Here is a 24,826-nt window from a genome sequence, read left to right as displayed (position 1 = left end):
TGAGGGTGAGGGGAGCCTGGCCACATCCTGAACACCTGCCTCCACAGTCAGCTGTATGCCCACTCTGTGCTGCCTGAGAATACTGTGCAAACGTGAGAATCCTGGGCCCCATGCACAGGGCATCCTGTATAGCCTGGGATAGCTTCTCTCCATTTCTTTGCCCTCATGAGCAGCCCCAGATTTTGAGCCTTGTTAAGCCTCTGTAACAGGCCACTCCCCAGAACTGTTCTGCAGCCAGAGTTTCTGGCCCCCTTCACCCACTAAAGTTAATTTTAACTTTTCTTTGGAGCATCCGTTCCACATTAAATAAAGGTTCTTTTTAAAAAAAAAAAAAATCACTCCGTCTGACAACTCTGCAGACAGAGTAAGTAAATCGATATTATTTATTACTAATGTTCATTAGGGGAACACAAAGACATGACCTACTCTCCCCACAGATGTTCTTTCAGAAATGGTGATATATTCTGGCTATATTCTGGAGAATTGATTGGACAGTAGGTGTTGAGTTAATACTTGTTAATCTCTTATCTAGAACTTGACCTACTTGACCAGGTTAATCTCACAACATAATTTACTATGGTGATTTACCCTGGTAAGAAGGGATCCAACTTCATAGTACAGAGAAACCGGGTTAACCCTGAAGTTATCTGGATAACCCAAACCCCTGCTTGTCAGTACAGGCCTCAGTGACTGTATTTCATTCTAAAGTGATATGAAAAGTGAAGAGTAGGGTAAGTTTGTTTAACATGTTGACCAGTGACAGTCTCAATCCAGCATGCATGCCAAATGATGCAAATCTATTCTATCTCTACTTTTAAGATTAGGTTTAAAAAGCATATAGTTAGGGCTGGACCAGGTGACCCTGAATCCTCCCGTAGTTATGCTGCAATAGGCGTAGGCTGGCGGGGATTCCCATGATGCATTGAGTTTTTCCTTTCCAGTCACCTTTCTCACTCACTATGTGTTAACAGACCTCTCTGCACTGAATCATATCTGTTATTAACCTCTGTCTCTCTTCCACGGCATGTCTTTCATCCTGTTTTCCTTCTCTCACCCCAACCGGTCGCAGCAGATGGCCCCGCCCCTCCCTGAGCCTGGTTCTGCTGGAGGTTTCTACCTGTTAAAAGGGAGTTTTTCCTTCCCACTTTCGCCAAAGTGCTGCTCATAGGGGGTCATATGATTGTTGGGTTTTTCTCTGCATGTATTATTGTACGATCTAATGTCCAATATAAAGCACCTTGAAGCAACTGTTGTTGTGATTTGGCGCTATATAAATAAAATTGAATTTAAAATTGAAGTGAATATTCACCGTGGCAACCCCTTTTGGAAATAAACAAGCTGCCAAAAGAAAACAATTCACAAGTACACAAGATGGGTGGCTTTGAGGCCATTTATGTATTACTGGTGCAGGATCTGAATCCTGAAATATTTCTGACAACAAGCATATTCAACTCAATTCAGTTTAATAATAGATAGAAAACCCCAGCAATCAGACCACCCTGTATGAGCAATCACTTAATGAACATGGGAAGGAAAAACTCCCTTTTTCCCTTGTTCCCTTTGTTTCCCCAGTTGTGTCCCTTTCTTTGTCCTGTCCCACTGTGCCCTGTAGTTTGTCTCGTTTTCCCGAGTCAGTCATGTCTCCATGTTTGTTTCCCTCTTTGTTTATGTCAAGCTGGTGTGTCATAGTCTCTGTCTGCTTTTCCTGTTTATTGTAATAGTCTCTTGTCCTCTGAATTGTGTTCAGTTTTGGTTTCCATTATGTGATTAAGTGTATTCAGCTCAGCTGTTTCTCTCCGGGTGTCTTCACTTTGCCCTGTTCCTTTTTGTGTATTTAAACCCTTTGTTTGTTTGTATTCCTGTATTCCTCTGTGTTTCCTTTCCGTTCCCTTCACTTCCCTTGCTTGCTCTGCTCCGGTTCCAGCTTTGGTACTCTGTTATCTTCTGCAAGTAATCAGCAATAAAGTTAAAATCATTTCATGTCTCAACTTGTCCCGATTCCTGCATATTGGGTCCAAAACCTGACAGCAGCACAGCATTACACGACAATAGAGATGAATCCATTGCCAAATAGTCCATAAGAGGATTATTCATAACCTTCACTATTACGTCTATACTGTGATGAATACTGAAACCTGATTGAAACTCCTCAAATAAACCATTAATCAGCAGATTATCTGTCAGCTGTTTTATAATAACTCTTTCAAGATTTTTTAAATAAAATGAAGGTTGGACATTGGCCCATAATTAGCTCAGACAACCGGGTCAAGTGATGGATGTGGAGACAGAATTATTTATGAATAGTGAGACTTCTTTCATTCTTCATTTAATGGGGTCTAATATACATGCTGACAGTTCAGAGGAAGTAATTATTAAACTTAACACGTTTTTTCAATATTCTGTTGAAGGGCAGTGAATGTTTATAGATATTAGGCATTGCCGCATCTTTTTCTGTGTTATTTGTCAAGACTAATAAAGACAGTAAATTATAATTAATTCTAAAGCTAATGTAAACATAAACAAAATCATTGTTTAGTTATAGGCAATAAAAAGAAATATGGGTTTAATGTGGGCCAGAACAATCTCAAATGGCATTCCAGGATTTGAAGTTATTGACAAATGCTGAGATGTCAAGGTTAGGCTTTTGTAATGATACTAAGCAAGTTCTTTTTGTCATCTGCTGCACCCTTTAAATACATCCTTCATTTGCCTGTCATGTTTTCAAGCATTCATATTTGCATTTCAAACAGCTTAGCTAATATCACCAATGAACAACTTTGTTACAAGCTGTTTTCTCCAGTTTCCCAGTAGGTACAAGAAAAGTTGCTGGATCTAAAAAAAATTTAAAAAAAAACCCCAAACAAACCAGTGTTGTGATTGTGACTATGTCATAACTTGACTCTTCTGGATGGAGAAACATATTAAAATGTGAATGCAAGTGAGGAGAATGAAAGATTATTCTGCAAGGAAGGACTTCTCAGCAAATGATCTTTCACAAACCGGAGATTAAATACTAACATGTAATTTTCTTATTTGTGTTTTTGCACCAGTACACCCGATCTTGGTTTTCTCCACCTAATTCCACTGGGGGGTGACAAGATGTTATATTATTCATTACTCCGTTCCAGGTGTGAACTGGCAAATAGCTATTTGGTAACATTGACTGATTGCTACCCAGTTTAATTGTGCAGTAACCACACTGTATTATTCATAGTTTGGCACTTATACCTTGGTAATTACCAGCTGCTGGGACTCAGTGGGAATCCAGTGGTTGTGTCAGAAACAACTTGCTCAGTAAATTTACTTACACTTCATTAGGTGTATTGGTCTCAAACCAATTTTTTAAAAATGGTAATTGTTTTATGCTATATTGAAATCTTGCTGAAGAATTATTTTTGTGTCTGATTAAATGTTCCATAACAGGGTTTTTGTTTAAAGTTTCTTACTAACCACAGATTATAATTTTGTCTGTGAGGACAAACACAAATACGTTGCTGATGAAAATTTTATTTGACTTTAGTGCAATTCTACCTAAACTTTGAATGCAGAGTGTTCTTCAAATTCCTCTCAACACTACGTAGACCTTTCACAGAATGATTGTGTAACAGTGAAATTGTAGATTCTTATTGTTCATTTAAAATGAAATTGAAATTAAGTTAAAATTCCACAAATAATGGCTCTTTGTAGCACTTGTAAAATCATGTTGACAATTTTAAAATCCACATTCACAGATTTGTAAATGTTTCCATAACAAACTTGGAAACAAAAACGCAAAGGAAAAAGAACTTGTTTTTTACTAGGCAGTAAAGAAGGTGAAGAGGAGGAGTGATGGAGAATAGGATAAAGGAAACGTTAACGTCAGATTGGTATTTACTATTTGGAAAGCTTCAGTGCTGACAGCCAGCTGAGATTACTTCTATTCGATGAGTAATTCACAAACCCTACCAACAGTATTTTTATGTCTTTATCACACTATTGAGATTTGTGTATCTTAGAAAATTTAAATGCGGCGTAACTGCTTCTGCTTACTGACAGCTAATATGTGTACATGCAGAAGAGAAGACCCCTTTTTTTTACCATGTATGAAAACGACACCATACATTTGTATGATAGTCAAACTAAGGGGAACTGCAGTGATCGTGAAACGGGTTAGACAAGAAACTTGCCACTATATTGCATGTACCTTATTGGAGGTGATAGACCCCTCTAAAATATGACTTCCATAATATTGATATTTAATAATTTAATAGGATTGTGAAAATTTGTAAAAATAAAAGTACAGGAATCAATGTTTGTGGATCTTTATATATAGAACTGTAAAGTCTACATGGAGCTGAGGGGACAGGGATCAGCCTACCCTCTGCCTCTCCTGCTTCAGGGTTTAAATTCAGTGGACAACATGATTGTAATTCTTAGAATAAAGCACCGAATGAACATGCTGTGATATATGTGAGCTTGTGTATAAGTTAATACACAAAGGCTCGTGTGAAATACAGTGGTGGGATAATACCCACTCATCCTAGCAGACTACAGTGTCTTTGATTATTTGACATGACATGGACGGCTGAAAGTTGTAGTGATAAGTTTTTCATTACAGGCATGAACATCGTGGTAAGTTTGACATTTAATTATTTCTTTGAACTGTTCTTTTTCCTGAGTGGAATGATTGTATACCATAAATATGTAATTACTTTAAAATAAGAAGTAAGTGAACAAGTTTGAATTCAATTTGAAGTTTCTCTAGTTCAGAGGGTCAAAATCCTATAGAACGGCTTAAACATATCGACAAACACCCCACTAATATTTGATTATGTGTCCCATACCAAGTTGTGCCTCAACCAGATGCTTTTGGTAGCCATCAATCAGCTTCTGGCATAATTGTGGCTGGATATCTGACCAGACTTCTTGGCTGGTCAAATATCGAATCCCCTCATCTGGGACTCTCCTCAGCTCTTTCTGGGACAGTGGCGCGGCTGCCCCTCTGTTGGTCTTCCTTGGTCTCTTGTGTTCTGGGGGCCTCTGGATGTCTGGAGTTTTGATCTCCTCCATACCTGCTTCATGCCCTGGAGGACGGGGCAGTGGCCCCCCCACACCCTCTAGCACAGGGGTGCCCAATCCCAGTCCTCGAGAGCTACTATCCTGCAGCTTTTAGATGCATCCCTACTCCAACACAGCTGAATCAAATGGTTTGACCTCTTCAGCATGCCATCATGATTGGCAAAGGCCTGATAACAAGCCATTCATTTCATTCAGGTGTGTGGGAACAAGGATGCATCTAAAAGCTGCAGGACGGTAGCTCTCGAGGACCGGGATTGGGCACCCCTGCTCTAGCAGATCATTACATGAAGGAACCTTTTAAAAAAACAAGCGCGTCCATGCTCACAGGTGTACACACGGGTGCTCACACACACAAACTACACCCTTTTTGGCTCCTACCTCAAAGCACACTGTGTTCTGTTGATCTTATGTGCTGCACAATAATATTTAATATCTAGTATTTACTGTTACATTCCCATAGATCATCATGATGTTGTTTATTGTATTGCTCTTTTTTTCTTTCTTCTGCTTGTTTTCTCTTTTTTCTTTCCCAACAGGTGATCCAGGTGATTGATAGATGGATTTTTTGTCTGCTTATTTTGTTGTTTTTTGTTTTTTGCCCTTTATCCCCGTCCCTCTTCCCAGATGTTTTTCTTTTCTTTCCCTCTTTCTTTCTCCCCTTTCTTTTCCCCAGTCAAATCTGTTCCGTATTTAACAAGTAAAAATAAAATAAAATAAACAATAAAAGGTGAATCGAATAGACCATTACGGCAAGGCTGGGATGGTTTATTTGGTAAAGTAAATCCATTAGGCCTCTTTCTTCGCCTTTAGACAATAATTCTGATGCAAAAGAGCCAAACGGGACAGGCAAAAAAATAAAAAAATAAAAAAAAATATCAAATACTGATAGAATTCATTTAAATTGGTTGATCGGGCTTTTAAGAATAGTCCACTAATTTTTATGGTTGAGTTCGGGACTCATAAGGTTCAGAACCTTAATGTAAGCCTGCTTTATCCATTCCAGAACCTGTTTGGTTTTTTTTTCGGGGGGGGGATCATTGTCCTGTTGGAACACCCAGCTGTTTCCAAGGTTCAACTTTCTAGCTGCTGATCTAAGGTGAGGTTAGAGACCTCCTTCTTCATCTTCGTTATTCTGTCTGCCATTTACTTTGTGCAATGTACCAGTAACACTGGCAGAAAAACTGCCTCAGAGCATATTACCATTAACATTGCACCAAAAATCGCACCTTTACTCCTCGTCATTGTGCCCAAATAGGTCAATCTTCATCTTTTCTGATCATAACGCTTTTCTCCGTTTGAGCAGCTGGAGCTTGATTCTTCCTTGGTGTGGCACCATCTCAGTCCATAGCCACATAAAACTTACTTCCCTGTGGACAGTGAAGCTGGTGTTCAAGCAGTTTCAAATCAGTGGCAAGCCTCGATGGTTCCTGGACATCCTAACCGATTTTCTCATTCTGAGGGCAACAGTTTTGTTTGGGGTCTTATTCCAGAACTTAGCATAGTGCATAAGTAACTTTTGTACACTTATTTGAAATACTTCATTGTCCACAGTAGAGACTTGAACCCATGAGACTAAGATTAAGAGTCGGTTGCTCTTCCAACTAAGCCAACCATTCAAACAGTTCAAGCAAATCATTTTAAACCCCAAATTACCATGACACTTGTGCTTATTATGAGTGTATGTCAACTTCTGGGCACAACTGTGACTGCGTATAATTCTGAAACTTTGACATGCATTTTATTTCCTGTTGATTAGGTAACTCGTTTATAGGTTGTTTGGTATAATGATAACTGTTGAATATTTCACAGTCAGTTTGAATGGCACACTGCTTAGATCTTCATAAAGTGCATTTTAGTTGCTGGGAATAAACTACCAGATTTCTAGAGACATTTCTTTATGTTAGCCACTCGTCACATAACAACTGAATGTTATAATACTAAAACAGGTCAATGTCACCAGTGTGAGTCTGACTGGATTCAGTAAATTGTATCGAAATGGAAATCTGTAGAAAACTCGTAAGTAGTACAAACATAAACACATGATAATGGATGTGTTTACGCATGTTTTCTCAACTCATACAAAAATGTACTCACTGCTTCTGCTACCATGTCTTTAGCACAGACTCTGCATGAATGAATTAATTTATGCTTTCATTTGCGCCCCCTCCAATCTGACATGGCCCCAGCTGTACTAACTAATTTGCATAACGTTAAAAAACACAATTATCTTTTACAGTCAACATCTTTGTTTCTTCTGTTATTGCTTGTTTCTAGGCAACCAGGATCTGAGGAGAACACAAAATGATGCAGTGTACTACAACATCTGTCTATGTTTTTATGGCTATGCCAGAGGATATTTGCACAGTATCCAAATGTTGTCCACATTAGGAGGGTTTTTTTGTACTGTAATGAAAAGGCTACTAATACAATTCCTGTTAAGAACTAGACACACTTTTATCTCCATTAAAACCAAACAATAAAAAACATACAAAACCTGGTCTGTTGTGCAACATTCTTGTAGCCTGATCCATCCACTGCCTCAAGATAATAAACGTGAACACAAAAGTAGAGGCAAATCATCTGATTTCAGCCTGCAGAAACGTGATAAGAAGACTGCGTTCTAAAAGCAGCAAGAGTGATCAGCAACAAAAATGAGAAGGAGACAGAAAAGGGAAAAAGCACTTACCACTTAATCCAGCTAAAAGTAGGGTCAGGGTTTTAAAGGATGAGAAGAGAAGGAAAAAGGAACAGAGAAACATAAAGACACACCGCAAAGCCACCAACACTTTTACAAAGAGCCAAGCAACATGCAGCTAAACAGTACCCAAATGGACTAAAGGTAATAATTTTGTTGTTTAGAAAGCATAATGCTGTGAGGACAAAGACAGAACAAGACATGATGCAGCTAAGACCAAAAACCCCACAAAATAAAATCTGTTTCTCATCTCATCTCTCTCTCTCTCTCTCTCTCTTTGAATTTGAGTGATTAAAAAAAGAAACTTGACAGAGCCAGTATCAGTGCCAGAAAATCAAATCATGAAAAAAAAAAAGTGGACCGTGAAATCCTGTTTTTGACCAAGAATTTGTTAAAAACTTAAAGGCAAATACAAATATGAGAGCTGAAAACTTACAGAACTGAGATATAGGTGCATCGAGCTGTGGTGTTGTGCCTCCCCTTGCGTTGAGTTTCTGGACCTGGGTCGGAGGGACGGGCTTGTGGGACTGACCAGTGGCCCGGTACATTGCCTGCACCCATAGGATACGGTCTTGCTCGTCATCACTGGCAAAGATCACAGTATCACCCTCTTTTACTGCATTGAAAAATGTTCTGCCACCGTCGAGACCTGAAAAATAAACAAGGGAAGAACACTTGGTGTGGAAACCAGTTAACATTATAAGAAGATTACAAATATTTACCAGTAGCCCAATTAACCTAAACCCACTAACTGCATGTCTTTGGACTGTAGGGGGAGTACCTGGAGAGAAACTACATGCAAACACAGAAAGGCCACAGACAGATCCTGGATTTAAACCCAGGACTTTTTGTTAATCACCTCAATATCATGCTGCCCCAGATATTACTGTCATAATTTTAATTACTATTATTATTTTTTTCACAGATATGGGATAGACAAAGTATCTTTTTTCACTTCTGTTTTCTCCCTTTCTCTTCCCAACATAAACCAAAAGCAACAATTAGTTGGGTTGGTCTGACCTCTGTTCAGAATGAAGCTAGGTGGAGCAACACTATCTTCAATGTCATGCTGCTCTGTTGTATCTTAATTGCCCCTTAGGGATAAATAAAGTCTTTCTGATTCTGATTCTGAACACTTGGAATTATGTGAATTCTATTTGTTTTATGTGCAAATAAAACCATGATTTTCCTTTCATATCCACGGATAAATCCATCAATATTTCTGAGACTTATCTTTGGCTCCACAGACCTAAGTGAACACTGTTGGAGTTTTCAGTCATGCAGAGTTTGGATCTAATCAGGCAACGTGACCTTGGGACTATGGGTATGTCAGCCAATTTGGAAGTCAAACTGTGAAATTAGTCCTTGGACATTGCATGTTATCATCCACTGTGCCGCTGTGTGTGTTTGCAACGTTACCTGGCTGGGGGTCAGTATAGTCCACCGTGTAGCCCTCCAGCTGAAGGAGTTCTACAGGCTCGGCCTTCTTCTCTCTGTAGCTGCACATGGCAAAGGTGTACTGACTTACCTACACCAGTCACAATGAGAGGAAATATTCAGTTATCAGAACATGCTAAGAGTTGAACACAGGAAATCCAAATCCTCCTCAAGTGTCAATTAATGTACAGTAGACTCCTGTCAACAAAGGAATATTTCTTCACATGACCACATAACATATAATGAGTGGTGGAGACTGGCCAATATAAAGGTCTGGAATTTTCCTTTTAGATGGTTTTATTCCCACTGTATATACAGATACAGCCACTTAAAATGGCTGTCTCATCCCTGACGGTGAATGGTGGATGCTTAACGGATTCCCGACCAATTACCCACCGGTTGTTGGGCAGCCGTAATGATATCCCCTGCCTGTCACGTGGATGATGCAACCACGAGTGGTAGTGCCCCTGAGCAGCATTTAGAAATGTGGTAGAAAAGTGGTAATGTCTTGCGGCTCCACTAGGGGGAGCAATGTGAAGGCGCATTCATTTACAGGGTGTGAATTAGGCTACTTTTGGTGATAGTACATTAAGTAAAACTAAAAATTTGGCATGATGTTAAAAATACAGAAATTGTTACGACTAAGCTGTTAATAAGAGATTAACATAAATGTGGACATTAGCGCAATCCGGTTGTTCAGTGATGACGTGACGAATCCTACTTCCGGGCCTAAAGTAGTCTGCGTTTAATATGGCTTTTGTGTTGTTAACATGTTTAATGTTTTGTATTTTCTTCTATTTGATCTCAAAAAGCTCCTAAAACAGTCAGTGATCACTGTTGACCTCCCTCGGCTTTTATTACCGCTAATCATTTATTTAAGCTCAGTTTTTAAAACCTTAGGATGTAACTACAGCCCAGCCCATGCAGCAGTATATGAATGACTAACCTCGTATTGTGGATGGATTATCTCAGTTGTTCTCCTGGCTGAAGTTTGGTCCATCATGCCATGCAATTACATTTGTTCCTGACCACCGAGAACACTCACGTTAACTTTTATCGAGTGGAAAAAAAGTTAGCTTGTTTATATTATGCTAACATAGCTGTGTCGCTAGCGGTCACGTAGCACATCATTATATAGCAGCTAGCCCAACTTCAGTAACCCTACAAACGTCACTGCTGTTTAGTTTTCTGTCTTCATTTATGCTGGAAGTGATAACAGAGCTGTACGTTTTAATTTGTTTCCAAAACCCCGCAGTCAGGACATGCTATATTGTATTTAGATAGAAGCTAGCGAGCTAACTTCCTGCTAACTTCTAACTCCGTTAAATGTCATAAATTCCATTTTCATGGATGCCTGGATGTTAAACTCAATTGTTACACCTGGTAGAGCAGAACGCTGATCATTTTATTAAAGATGAAAGACTTTAGACAGTTTTTCAACTCTCAGTAATGCCATAGTGATCGTTTGATATATGGACCTGCAGCGGAGTTTAGGCCCAGACACGGCTAGTGACGTCAGACTGAACAATCGGATAGCTATTTAAGACACAAACTCCTACCCTTGTGTGTGCGTGCCCTTGTCATTTCACCTTGTTAAAGGTGGGTGGGTGGATAAAACCATCCGTGACGCTCTGAGATCCCGCACCGCTGCCTACAACACGGGACTCACGACGGGGGACATGGACCCATACAAAGCTGCGTCATATAACGTGCGGAGGGCGGTGAAAGAGGCGAAGCAGCGCTACGGGAGGAAACTAGAGTCACAACTCCAACAGAGTGACTCTAGGAGCCTGTGGCGGGGACTAAGGACAATAACGGACTATAAAGCACCAACAACCGGTATGACGAACGCGGCCGTGACTCTGGCAGACGAGCTGAACACTTTCTATGTTCGCTTCGAGGCTGCAGCTAAGGACTCCAACGATGCTAGTGCGAGCGGCGCTAACGGCTGCAGACAGGAAGATACTGCCAGCACCGGAAACGTGCTCGTCATCTCCGAGCATGAAGTAAGGAGAGCCTTCAAGAGAGTGAACACCAGGAAAGCAGCAGGACCAGACGGCATCCCAGGTCGTATCCTCAGAGACTGCGCATACCAGCTAGCTCCTGTGTTCACTGAGATATTCAACATCTCTTTATCTCAGTCGGTGATCCCCACATGCTTCAAAGAGTGCATCATTGTTCCTGTCCCGAAGAAACCCCACCCTGCTTCTCTCAATGACTACCGCCCTGTAGCCCTCACCTCAGTAGTGATGAAGTGCTTTGAATGCCTGGTCAGAGACTTCATCATTTCTTCACTACCAGACACACTGGACCCACTACAGTTTGCTTACCGTCCAAATCGTTCCACAGACGATGCCATCTCTCATCTCCTCCACACATCACTCACTCACTTGGACACTAGAAGGGGGAATTATGTTAAAATGCTCTTCATAGACTACAGCTCTGCATTTAACACCATAATTCCCTCCACACTCACCACCAAGCTGGAGCATCTGGGACTCAGCTCATCTATGTGTCAGTGGATCTCCAACTTCCTAACTGGCAGACCACAGGCAGTAAGGATGGGCGGACATGTCTCAGCCTCCACCACTCTCAGCACTGGAGCCCCCCAGGGGTGTGTTCTGAGCCCCCTGCTGTACTCTCTGTACACATATGACTGTGTGACCACTACCAGCTCCACCACCATCATCAAGTTTGCTGACGACACCGTCGTGGTGGGCCTGATCTCTGATAACAACGAGACGGCCTACCTGAAGGAGATTAGGAATCTGGAGAACTGGTGCCAGAGGAACAACCTCCTTCTAAACGTCAGTAAGACAAAGGAGCTGATAGTGGACTTCAGCACTAAGCAGGAGAGGAACTACCAGACCCCCGTCATCAACGAGTGCCCAGTGGAGAGAGTGGACAGCTTCAAATACCTCGGAGTTCACATCACGCAGGACCTGTCATGGTCCTGTCACATCAACACCGTGGTGAAAAAGGCCCGACAGCGTCTCTACCACCTCAGACGCTTGAGAGACTTCCAACTGCCCTCCAAGGTGCTCAGGAACTTTTACTCGTGCACCATAGAGAGCATCCTGACGGGAAACATCTTAACCTGGTTCGGGAACAGCACCATGCAGGACAGACGAGCTCTACAGAGGGTTGTGCAGTCAGCTGAGCGCACCATCCGCTCCGAGCTCACTGACCTGCACTCAATCTACAGCAGGCGGTGCTGGACCAAGGCCAGGAAGATCGTGAAGGACCTCAGCCATCCCAACAACAGACTGTTCTCTCTGTTGAGGTCAGGAAAGCGATTCCGCTCCCTGAAGACCAACACAGAGAGACTGAGGAGGAGCTTCTTCCCGCAGGCGATACGGTCTCTCAATCACACCACCACACAGTACTGACCCACACATATAGTTCTTACACACACACTGGACTTTCTGGACATTGTTTTCACTTCATCACTTAAATCACTTTAAGCATATTTGCACTGCACAAGACATAATGTGGATTGCACAACACTGGACATTATATTCTTCATTTCCAGTTAATACTTGTACAGCTGCTGTTATTGTGTATATATTTATTTATATTTCTTCATACATTCTTATATAGTTCTATACTGTGTATTGTGTATTTTGTTGTACAGTTATTTTATTTTCAACTTTAATTTATATATTTTTTCTTATTCTCTCCCAGTTAAATTTACCCTTCATTCTAATTTGTGTTGTACAGTTATTTCATTTTTAACCTTAATTTATATTTTATTCCTTCCTAGTTAAATTTACCCTTTTTAATTTTTCATATTTATTTCCTATCTTATTCATAGCCTTTTCCTTTTTTGTTTTCTTTAGGTCACGAGCAGTTGTCCAAGCATTTCACTACATATCGTACTGTGTATGACTGTGTACGTGACAAATAAAAATTTGAATTTGAATTTGAAATGTTATGTGATCCATTTCTACCTCATGTAGCTAAAATGAGTATTACTAGCATCATTATTATTTTTTTACTGTGTTATACTAATGTTATAGTATGCATTTACACCAAGAAATGGATAGTGCATTAGTAAGACTATTAAAAAAGTAAAATGGGCTGTTTGTTTAACCTAACACATTTGTGCTGTAATATGTAGTGTAATATGACACTGACTAGACAGTGTAATGCTAATAGTGCTTTACACTTTGCAGTCAATAAAAGGCCAGTGCTAACCCATAAATCAGTGTATGAGTCTGGTTAAAGATAGTGGCTGTGGTTTTGTCATTGTTTCCTGTGCTGCAAACACGAGCTGTAGTGACACCCTGTTGCTTGCTGTAGCTGGCCTGCTGTTATTGTAGCTGCCAGTCATACCAACTTGTCGTCACAAATCACCATGCCTGGCCAACAGACCATTGTCACCACTCCTCCTGTTGCAAGTGGCAGCTCTGACTCTATCTGAAGGTTCATTCTGAGCACGCGCACGTGTGTGTGTGTGTGTGTGTGTGTGTGTGTGTGTGTGTGTGTGTGTGTGTGTGTGTGTGTGTGTGTGTGTGAGAGACAAATGACAAATGCCCACTACTGATGAGCACTGATGAGACCTGAGGCCAAATAAAGAATGGAGGGAACAGCAGCTCCAGCAGCTCCAGCAGCTCCCTGGCCTCCAGGACACCACAACAACTAATCAGAATCTAAAGTACAGACAAGACACCACCCTTCTTTTCCATCCCAAAATGTTCTCTCACTCTCTCTCTCTGTGATAGGTTGATAGGATACATACACTGCTAAAAAAAATAATAAAAGAACAGAGCCATAGCAGTTCCTTAACCAAAGACTACATCAGCAGGACCCATATCTGCTCGTTTGCCGTTGAACAAAGGCAAACAGGATGAGCACTTCGTTCTGGAAAGGGCTTGGCTGTTTGTGTGTGTGTGCTATGACATGAATGCCATGAATGTTGTTAAAATTATTAAATCTTCATCAGGGACAGACAAATGTTTCTGATTAATCTGTGGACTTCAGGATTGTGGCAGCAGAGTTGGCTAGAGTCGTACCAGACTCCAAGCGACATTTCTTCATAGATCAAGAGAGCATGAAAAATGTGTCAGGTATATTAGGATAATCAGCTGCATAAATGGAGAGCAAAACAGGAGATAATTTCCTATGCTATTTTGGCATCCCACATTTCCATCTCTTTACCTAGAAGTTGCCATGCAGAAGTATTCTCCCTAGAGAAGATCAAGATCAAGTCTCTGGAGAAGAGACATGTTGGTCTCTGGAGGAGGCCAGATTAACTCCTTCATGAGTCATGAAGAACACTGACTATCTCATACTGAACTGAAAAGCCATTTTTTGGATGTGTTTCTAGAGGTATAGGTAATGTAAGGCAGCACCTTCTGTCAGCTTAATTACATCCAAGCTCCTGTCAAGCATCTACAGCAGTGACATGAGTGCCACTATTGTTGCTAAAATTCTTAAATCTACGAGGTCAGTTCCTTGATCATTAATATGCAAATTGTCGTGACCATTAATCAACATCTACTGATTAACAACCACTGATCAAAGCATTTCAGTCATTATGCAAATGTTCTGTTTATAAGGTTGGGGAAACCTGCAGTCAGCTGAGACTGAAGAAGTCATTTGGTTGATTGACGAAACCTTTCTCCCACTGAAAACATCCAGATGAACAGGATCAACCTTTTGAGATTTACTTACCTGGATGATTGAGACTGCACCAAGACATTTAGATGGTAGGTGGTTCGATCCATGGCTGCTCCCGTTTACAAGTCAAATCTCCTTGGGCAAGATACTAACTCCCAGCTGATCTTTGATGCATCCATCAGTGTGAATGTCTCTGAATGGGTGAATGGGGATGTTGTATAAAGTATCAAGCAGATTGAAGGCATTACTGCACAGAACACTCAGCTTCTACATATGTCTTCTGTCCAAGCTGTGCAGGTCAGTATTTTTTTAGTAAAGATCTAGCTCTGTCACGGACCCGGTTCCAGGGACTCGGGGTCCGTGAGCAGTGTGGACTATAATTATTATTATTATTATTATTTGAGGGTTGTGCCTTCTGCACTGCTGCTGTCCTGTGTTCCTTGTTTGTGTACTGGCAGGTGTGTATGGGTGTGTGCGTGTGTGTGAGGGTGCGGTCGTGACAGGCACTTTCAGGGCTGGTGGGTGTGGCCCTGCCAGCTGACCGGTCACACCCAAGAATCTCCACACACACCTGGTGCTGATCAAGCCTCGTCAGAGGAGCTACCAAACAGTGTGGCTGAGAGCTCCTTGATGCTGGATCGTTGAGTGACTTCCTGTCAGTCTCAGTAATATGTGCAAGGTTAGTGCCAGTTTGCTAAATACTCATGGCTGCCTTTGTATGCGTGTTTCCCCAGGAGGATTTGTGAAAATCAGGAAGCATACGGACGGTACACAGGGAACGGAGACTGAGCATGGAGCACGGGAGTAGGGAGTAGGGGGTCCTCATTCCTCTCATCCCCACGGTCTGCCACACCTACCACGACAAGCTTCTTCTCTGCCTTCTCGATCTAGGGCGATCTTGGCTCAAGAGTTGGGAGTTCGCCTTGTAATCGGAAGGTTGCCGGTTCGAGCCCCGGCTCGGACAGTCTTGGTCATTGTGTCCTTGGGCAAGACACTTCGCCTACTGCCAGAAGGGCCGATGGCGCGATATGGCAGCCTCGCTTCTGTCAGTCTGCCCCAGGGCAGCTGTGGCTACAACTGTAGCCTCCACCAGTGGATGACTGGGTGTGTAAAGCGCTTTGGGGTCCCTAGGGGGGACTAGTACAAGCCCTATACAAATACAGGCCGTTTACCATTCTCATCATCCCTGTCTCTATGCTCTATAGACAGGCCTTTTTATGCTCTATAAGAACCTTCTAAACTCTACAATTTTCCAGACTTGAACATGACGCCATGGAGTAAGATATCACTGACTCAGACAGCAGAAATTATCCAGATTTTTCTTTATGGCAAAAAAAAAAGACAAGAAATTTTGTTCAAAGGTCTTGAAACTTGTAATGAAAGTTTGTTTAAAGGTCACGAAGCTCATGGACAACGTTTCTATAGCTGAGCAACTGCATTCAAGCCCTATATCACCAAATGCAATGCAAAGAGTTTGATGCAGTGGTGTAAAGCACACTGCCACTGAACTCTAGAGAAGTGGAGACATGTACTCTGGAACGGAAAATCATGGCTCTCTCTCTGTCAATCCACTGGCCGACTCTGGGTTTGGTGGTTGGCAGGACAGTTGAGTGTGGCAGATGACCTATTCTCCTAAAATCCGCATATAACAGCTAAAATAAGCTATGTATACAGTTATGCAATTTAATATGCTACATCAACTTCATGTGCAGTAGACAACAGTGAGGGTGCAATTACTTGGAAAGAAAGCAACTGGACTTCTTCAGGTTTCTCGAAGATGTTTCACCTCTCATCTGAGACGCTTCTAAAACCATGGTGGTGAGTCCCAGGAATTTAAACCTTAATGGGGGTTGTCACTTAAGAGAGTTGTTGACCGACCACTGATCATGTTATCAAGGTTTGAAAAAAGGCTTGGGTCATTTTCACCAGAGGTTTTGGATTAAACCATTGCACAACCTTGCCTCACCTGAGATCACCTGATGCAAGATTTGACTGGGGAAGGGATCTCAAAACTGCATTGTAGGTGGCAGACACTTGGTGTCATAAGCCCCCCTGTTCCAAGATGGTCACTCATAGTGGACATAGATAGCCTCTTTTCACTGCTCTTGCAAACCATCTGTCTCCCTTTTCAAAATATGAACATTACATGCAATTACGTGTGCAAAAATTACAAAATGTACAGTTGCAAATTGAGGTAGTCCAAGGTTATAAATTCCTGTCACGTGTTTATGAGTCTAACAGTAGTGGGGAAGAAGGATGTCTTTAGTCTACAAGTCCTAGATTTCACACTTTGTACCTTTGTTGAAATGGTAGAAGTGTGAACTGACAGTAATGCGAGAGGGTAGAGTCTTTGGGGAGGTAACTATCCTGTGGACTCATGTGCATGACAGCAGATGTTCTATTGAGAGTGTAGTGGACTCCCTTTGATCTTTTCATCAGTTTTTACCACTCTCTGCAAGCATTTGCAGTCCATATCATTTGCTTTGCCGTACTACATGGTGACGTAGCTGGTCAAGATGCTCAACCATTGAGCTGTATAAGTTGTTGAGGATCTGGGTGACATGCTAACCTACCTCAGCCTCTTTAGAAAATATAGCTAGTGTGGAGCCCTTTTAACCAGCTGTGTGGTGAGATACTCACTATGTAGAATCCCAGCTATTTAAAGCAGACCACCCTGTTGACTTCAAGCTCATGAATGCATGGTGGAGTCTCCTTTCCTTCATCATGTCCACTATCTCCTTCATCTAGTCCGCGTCCGCGGTGAGGGTGAGGTTGTTGTCCTCACACTTTCAAATCAGTTTGACTCATATACCTCCAAGTCACGACAACAGTTGCCTCAAGGTGCTTTATATTGTAGAATAAGCAACCTAAAATAACATAAAAAAGCAGAAACAACCTATATAACCCCGCTAGGTACAGTGGGAAAGAAAAACCCCCTTTTAACAGGAAGACTGCTCCAGCAGAACCAAGGTCAGGGACAGTCTGCCATCTGCCCGTCCCTGGTTAGGGTGAGGGGATTAAAGCAAGAAAAATGCATACTGTGGAAGGGAGGCAGGGATTAACAATAAATAATGATTAAATATAATATAGCTTATAAAGAACTAGTGAGTGAAAAAGGTGAGTGAAAGAAACACTCAGTGCATCATGGGAAGCCTAGACCTATTGCAGAATAACAAAGGGGGGGGGGGGGGGGGGTTCAAGGTCACCTGGTCCAGCCCTAACTATATGCTTTAGCAAAAAGGAAAGTTTGAAGCCTAATTTTAAAAGTAGAGATAGTGTCCGTCTCCTGAATCCAAACTGGAAGCTGGTTCCACAGAAGAGGAGCCTGAAAACTCCCATTCTACTTAAAATATGGAACAGGGAACAGTAACCAATATAGCGTTCCCAGGCCAGCCGAGAGATATAATCTCTCCAGCATGTCCTGGGTCTGCCCCGGGGCCTCCTCCCGGTGGGACATGCCTGGAACACCTCACCCAGGAGGCGCCCAGGGGGCATCCTTGTCAGATGCCCGAACCACCTCAGCTGGCTCCTTTCGATGTGGAGCAGCAGCTGCTCTACTCTGAGCCCCTCCCGGATGGCCGAACTTCTCACCCTATCTCTAAGGGAGAGGCCAGCCACCCTTCGGAGGAAGCTCATTTCTGCCGCTTGTATCCGCGATCTCGTTCTTTCGGTCACTACCCACAGCTCGTGGCCATAGGTGAGGGTAGGGACGTAGATCGACCGGTAAATTGAGAGCTTCGCTTTTACACTCAGCTCCCTCTTCACCACGACGGACCGGTGCAGCGTCTGCATTACTGCAGCTGCAGCCCCAATCCGTCTGTCGATCTCCGGCTCCCTTCTCCCATCACTCGCAAACAAGACCCCGAGATACTTGAACTCCTCCACTTGGGGCAGGAACTCATCCCCGACCCGGAGTGGGCACTCCACCCTTTTCCAGCTGAGAACCATGGCCTCAGATTTGGAGGTGCTGATCCTCATTCCCGCTGCTTCACACTCGGCTGCGAACCGTTCCAGTGCGAGCTGGAGGCTCCCACCCGATGAAGCCAACAGAACCACATCATCCACAAAAATCAGAGATGAGATTCTGAGGCCATCTTTTTGGGTCAGCTGGCTTTTTAGTTAGTTAGTTATAACTTAGTCTAGCAGTCCAGCCTAAAAGTAATACATAAACTAGTTTTTCAGTGCCAATTTGAGATGGGATTGTGGTGTGAATGGTCCAGAGAGTGTTGTTTTGAGCCATTTTATGTACCTCACCTGCACATGCCGTGTAGGTGAGCCCGCACAGCACCGCCGACCACGACTCACCACATACCCCCATTGCCTGATTGAGGCTGGGAAGCCGTCCGGCCAAACCTACTCCCCTTAACTGGCTTCCAACCCAGCGATAGGGCCGTGTCCCTTCCAGAGGCCGGCCACGCCTCCAGCGGTGGCAGCAACGCTGGTCTGGAGACCGCCTGGTCGTGTCGGCTCGCCAGGTGGCCAAGTCGACATGACCCTGCAGGCACAGTCATGAGCTCCTGCTCACAGGCGGCTGGGCCGGCATCCGTCGGTCCAGATCAGGTCGTGCCCTGGGACCCAGATCGAGCAGGCTCCCTTTGCACGGGGACCTCCACCTCCCCACACAGTTCCTCTACTGTTACCAGCTGGAGCGACTCCTCCACCGCTCCCTGCTGGAGCGGACCCTCGAGGACTTCCTCCATCCCCGGCTGGAGCGGCTCCTCCACCGCTCGTGGCAGGAACACTCTTTCACCCAGCTGTTCCCCCTCCTCTCGCAGGCGCGGACCCCCACGCGCCTCGTCCACCACCTCCAGCTGCCGAGGTGCCCCACATGGTTCCTCCACCGCCAGGTTCCACCTGTGGGGTTGGCGGCAGAGGTGTTGACTACGCCTGGAGCAATGTCGCCAGCTCCGCGATTCAGCCCAGGTGGCACTCAGCCTGGTCCCGCAGCTCTTCCCACCGGCGGCGCACCTCTGCCGCCTGCTCCCTCTGGGTGGCCGCTATTTCGGCCAGCATCTGGGTTTCGCCACCACTGTGGTGTGAATGAGACACGGCAGGTCCAGAGAGTGTTGTTTTGAGCCTTTTTTTTTACCGCGACTGCGGCTCACAAGCTGCCAGCCGCACATGCAACACACCACAATACCGAACAACCCCTGCTTCCCCGTGTGTTTGACATGGTGGGCACCGCCGACTATGCGTCGCCACAGGGATGTTTCTAATTGTAGAGATATTGGGCAAATGGAAGAAAGCAGTCCATATCGTGGTCAAAAACGAGTAACTGAAAATGCATGCTTCTAATGAAGGCGAAGAAACTTTGGGGGCCGGCTGGGTGGCCAATGCCAGAGATGAACCAGCTCAGGTGGCATGGCAGGAAGCTGCAGACAATGGCAGTCAGACAGCCCAGCAGGAGGCCATAAATAACAGCAGACACCCTCCAGGTCCTTGGAAAAAGGTACTGTGGACCCTCAGTTTGCTCAGGCTCTGACAGGGAAAAAATCCATGGTCTCAGTTCAGGTGGGGGAGGCCCCAGGTGGAACAACAGTCTCTGGGGAGGCTTGGGTCCAGGGGTTACAGAAACTGAGTTGAACAGAGGGCCTTTTTGCATAGGCTAAAAACAAACATGCTTGAAGGTTGTCTGAGATGCAACGAATACCGTCCTCTCATCAGAAAGCTTAGAAACAGAAAAATAATTTATTGAACTGGATCAGACATCTGACACTTAATGTGGGCATTGAGAAGCTTGTGAACACAAAATGGTGTCTTTATTAACAGTTTCAGAAACAGAAAAACCATTATAAATAAAAACTCAGCAATCCCTCCAATGTCTTTCAAGAAACAAGGCTAAGCCTTTGAAATCAGGGGCTCTGTCCCTAAATCATAACATGACGTAAATCACAGTTGTGGGAACAGAATGCTCCGATGAAAATCTGCTGCCTTAGAAACAGCCGCTTAACTTAACTTTATTGTCAACCACTGAAGTCCCTTTATTTGTGAGTTCAGCCGGTAAAATCAGTGTTTTTAAAACTTCAGGTCCAGACACTGACCACACAGTATTGTGATTTCTTTGTAGAAAGGTGAATGTACTGAGGTTCAAGCATAACACAGCAGGAAACAATATTTTTACTCAGTGTAGGAGCAACTTCAGAAAACCCATTTTCATCGGATGTGGGCCAGGACACCACATCAGCCGACATGGGCAAATGCAAAATGCAATTTTCCAAATGCAAACACATGTTATATATAAACAATCTATGCTATATCAGATTTAGATACTTTATTGTCATTGTCATTTCCACAACAAGAAATTAAGTGCATCTTCTACAGCACAAAAGAATAGAGCAATAAAAATGAAACAACTCAATAATAAGTAAGTAAAGGACCACAATAAACCACAGTCACAAACTCATAATTGTGCATAGTGTACAATCTTCTGTTAATTTCTTTCAAAAAAATGAACCTTAGTGCATTTGTATTTTTTATACTACTGGGAAATTATCATTTCAACTGTTCTGCCAAAACAATGTCAGACTCTGTAGTTTTCTCTCCTACCCAATTGGACCAGGATTGACATGTTTAGCCACATGTTACATCCCTTGGCTAGTTTAAGGGATAAAAAGGACTAACATAAAGTTAAATAGTGAAAGAGGAGTCCAAATGGCATTTCAAATGTTTACTTTCTGCTAGTTTAAAACTCTGTTAGGCTTAGACTGACATTTAACTTCAAGGAGAGCTAAGGCCTATACAGCAAACAAGGTTCAAGGTTCAAGGTTCTTTATTTGTCACATGCATAGTTATACGAGTATAACACACAGTGAAATGTAACCTGACGCGCTCCTCGACATGTGCAAAAATTGGGGGGGGGGGGGTAGAGGAAGAACACACACATATATATATATATATATATATATATATATATATATATATATATATATATATATATATATATATATATATATATATATAACCACGGTGGTCCCCGTGGTAATCGGAGCACTAGGTGCGGTGACTCCCAAGCTAGGCGAGTGGCTCCAGCAGATCCCGGGAATAACATCGGAGATCTCTGTCCAGAAGAGCGCAGTCCTGGGAACAGCTAAGATACTGCGCAGGACCCTCAAGCTCCCAGGCCTCTGGTAGAGGACCCGAGCTTGAAGGATAAACCGCCCGCAGGGGTGTGCTGGGTGTTTTTTTTATATATATGTAGTATATACATTGGGTGAATGTGCAGTAGTAGCAGCCAGCAGGTGAATTCTGTACATTAATATGAATAGACATCTGACTATTTTACAGGATAGACAATATAAACATATTTAAAATTAAAGGAATTTGAAATGTACATTGTTCCTTGGTTTAGTGTCTGGAAGAGTCCTGTCTCAGTCAATTATAGATGATGTGAGAGGGCGGGTGTGTGTGTTTAGGGCCCGGATGGCTTGGGGATAGAAGCTCCTCTTGAGTCTCTCTGTCCTTGCCCGGAAGATGCGGAACCTTCTACCAGATTGCAGAAGTTGGAACAGTTTGTTGCCAGGATGGGACGGGTCCTTCAGTATCTGCGCTGCTCTAGTCCGGCATCTCCTGGTGTAGGTGTCCTGAAGCGGGGGGAGAGCAATCCTGCAGCAGCGTTCTGCTGTACGGATCACTCTCTGGAGAGCTTTTTGGTCCTTCACACAGCTGTTCCCAAACCACGATGTCATGTTCTGTGTGAGGATGCTCTCCACAGCGCCTCTATAGAAAATCCTGAGGATCTTTGGAGAGACCCTGAACTTCCTCAGTTGTCGTAGGTGATACAGGCGCTGCCTAGCCTTTTTGGTCTGGACCTGAATGTGGGCAGACCATGTCAGGTCTGAGGAGATGTGGACACCAAGATACTTGAAGGACTGCACCCTCTCCACTGGAGCTCCATTGATGATAATGGGCTTGTAGTCTCTGTGCTGACTCCTTCTGAAGTCCACCACCAGCTCCTTGGTCTTGCCGACGTTCAGCTGGAGGTGGTTGTCCTGGCACCAAGATGCCAGATTCTTCACTTCATCCATGTAGACTGCGTCATCGTTGTTGGAGATGGCACCCAACACCACTGTGTCGTCAGCAAACTTCACAATGGTGTTGGAGCCATGGGTGGCCACACAGTCTGAAGTGTAGAGGGAGTAGAGCAGTGGCGAGAGGACACATCCCTGAGGTGCTCCTGTGTTGATGGTGATACTGTTAGAGATGCATCTACTCACCCTCACCACCTGAGTTCTGCCAGTGAGGAAGTCCAACACCCATGCACACAGACGGCTGTTAAGTCCCAGATCCCTGAGCTTTGTGAACAGTCTGCAGGGCACTATTGTGTTAAACGCTGAACTGTAATCAACAAACAGCATTCGCACATAGTTACCCTGTTTCTTCTCCACATGGCTGAGAGTGGTGTGTAGGACGTGGGCGATGGCATCCCCTGTGGATCTGTTGGATCTGTAGGCGAACTGCAGCGGATCTGTGGTGTCTGGGATGGAGGAGGAGATGATGTTCTTCAGCAGCCTCTCAAACACCTTCATTACTACCGAGGTCAGTGCAACTGGCCGGTAATCGTTCAGGGATGAGGGCTTGCTGTTCTTGGGCACAGGGATGATGGTGGATCTTTTGAAGCATGTGGGGACCACAGACTTCGCCAGGGACTCGTTGAAGATGTAAGTGAACACACCTGCTAGCTGGTCAGCACAGCAGCGCAGCAGATGGCCGGTGATGCCGTCTGGCCCCGCCGCTTTCCTTGTGTTCACTCTCCTCAATGCTGCTCGGACGTCATGCTCCGTGATGCTGGTCACCGGTCTCTCGCTGATGACGTCACTGTCCTCGGTAGTCAGGCGGTAGATAGCATTAGCCGCCTGGCTAACCTCGAAACGGGCGTAGAGCTGATTCAGCTCGTTGGTGAATGCAGAGTCGGAGTTGATCGGCGCAGTGTCCCTGGCTTTGTAGTCCGTAATGGTGCGTAGTCCGTGCCACATACTCCGTGTGTCGCCCTGGTGGAAGCGGGACTCCACACGTTCCCAGTACCTGCATTTGGCATCTCTCACCGCGCGCCGCACGCCGTATGAGGCCGCTTTGTAGGCGCTCATATCGCCAGTGGCGAGACCCGCGTTGTAGGAGGCGGTCCTGGCGTTCACTGCAGAGCGGATCGATCTGTCCATCCACGGTTTCTGGTTTGGGAATGTGGTGACTCTCGCAGTGGGGATAATCTCCTCCGCTAGCATATTGACGAAGCATACTACTACTTCCATAAACCGTTGATGTTGACTGCGCATGCTCTGAACATGTCCCAGTCGACGTCGTTGAGTGAGTCCTGTAGCGTAGCTCCTGATTGGGCAGATCACCATTTTACCTCCCTCGTGGTCCACGTAGAATCTCTGGCGGCCAAGAAGGGTCGGGTTTAAAAGTGTCCAAGATTAGATGTGCAACCTTGGCACCGATGTTTACAAGTGATCCGCTGTCGCATACTATAAGACTAGAGGATTTTGGGATGTAAACCAGAGCAAAAAATAAGTAAAAAACAAGAAAAGTGGATAGTCGGAGCAGAGCGGTCAGGAAGGCGTCTGGACGTGGCCGCGCCATCTTGTCACAAAACACAAAACATCCCTAAAAGGAAATAATAACTCCAAGGAAAACAAAGTGTACAACCAACAACAATAACCTATCTAACTAGCACATGAAGAGGAAAAAATGAGGAATAACAAAAAAAGGCAGCTCTCCCCTTACAAACACAGTCTAAACAAAGTCACATGAGGTTGAAATATAAGTCAAAGGCATTTAAGCCTGCACAACGCAGTGAGTACGGCAATCAAAGTAGCCAGAAGGCCCAGAAATAGAGCTCTACAGACATTATATAGGGCTTTGCTGATTAATAATTGACTTGATTAAGGCAGCAGCACCCAATCAGGACAGAGGAGGTGGAGCCTAGACAAGACACAACGAAACTAATATCCTTGTTAGGGATTTAACCCTACCGCATGTTCTCCTTAAATTGCTGTTTGTCTGAGTGGTGTCCCAGAA

The 24,826-nt window shown here is 43.9% G+C and overlaps 1 protein-coding gene across 1 annotated transcript in view; it reads right to left on the bottom strand.

Annotated features, from left to right (window-relative positions):
• The window catches only part of LOC309707029 (calcium-dependent secretion activator 1), a 254,314-nt gene that overhangs the window by 149,391 nt on the left and 80,097 nt on the right, over nucleotides 1–24,826 (bottom strand). Inside the window, exons 9-10 of the mRNA XM_082534125.1 lie at nucleotides 9,173–9,281; nucleotides 8,190–8,402 (exon numbers count right to left, since the gene is read on the bottom strand). Coding sequence (XP_082390251.1) covers nucleotides 8,190–8,402; nucleotides 9,173–9,281 — 322 coding nt within the window. The remainder of the gene's footprint in view (nucleotides 1–8,189; nucleotides 8,403–9,172; nucleotides 9,282–24,826) is intronic.

Source organism: Aulonocara stuartgranti (assembly GCF_965226115.1).
Source record: "Aulonocara stuartgranti genome assembly, chromosome: 5".
NCBI classification, from domain to species: Eukaryota; Metazoa; Chordata; class Actinopteri; order Cichliformes; family Cichlidae; genus Aulonocara; species Aulonocara stuartgranti.
Note: the sequence above shows the minus strand (reverse complement) of the source record. Positions and strands in the feature narration are given on the sequence as shown.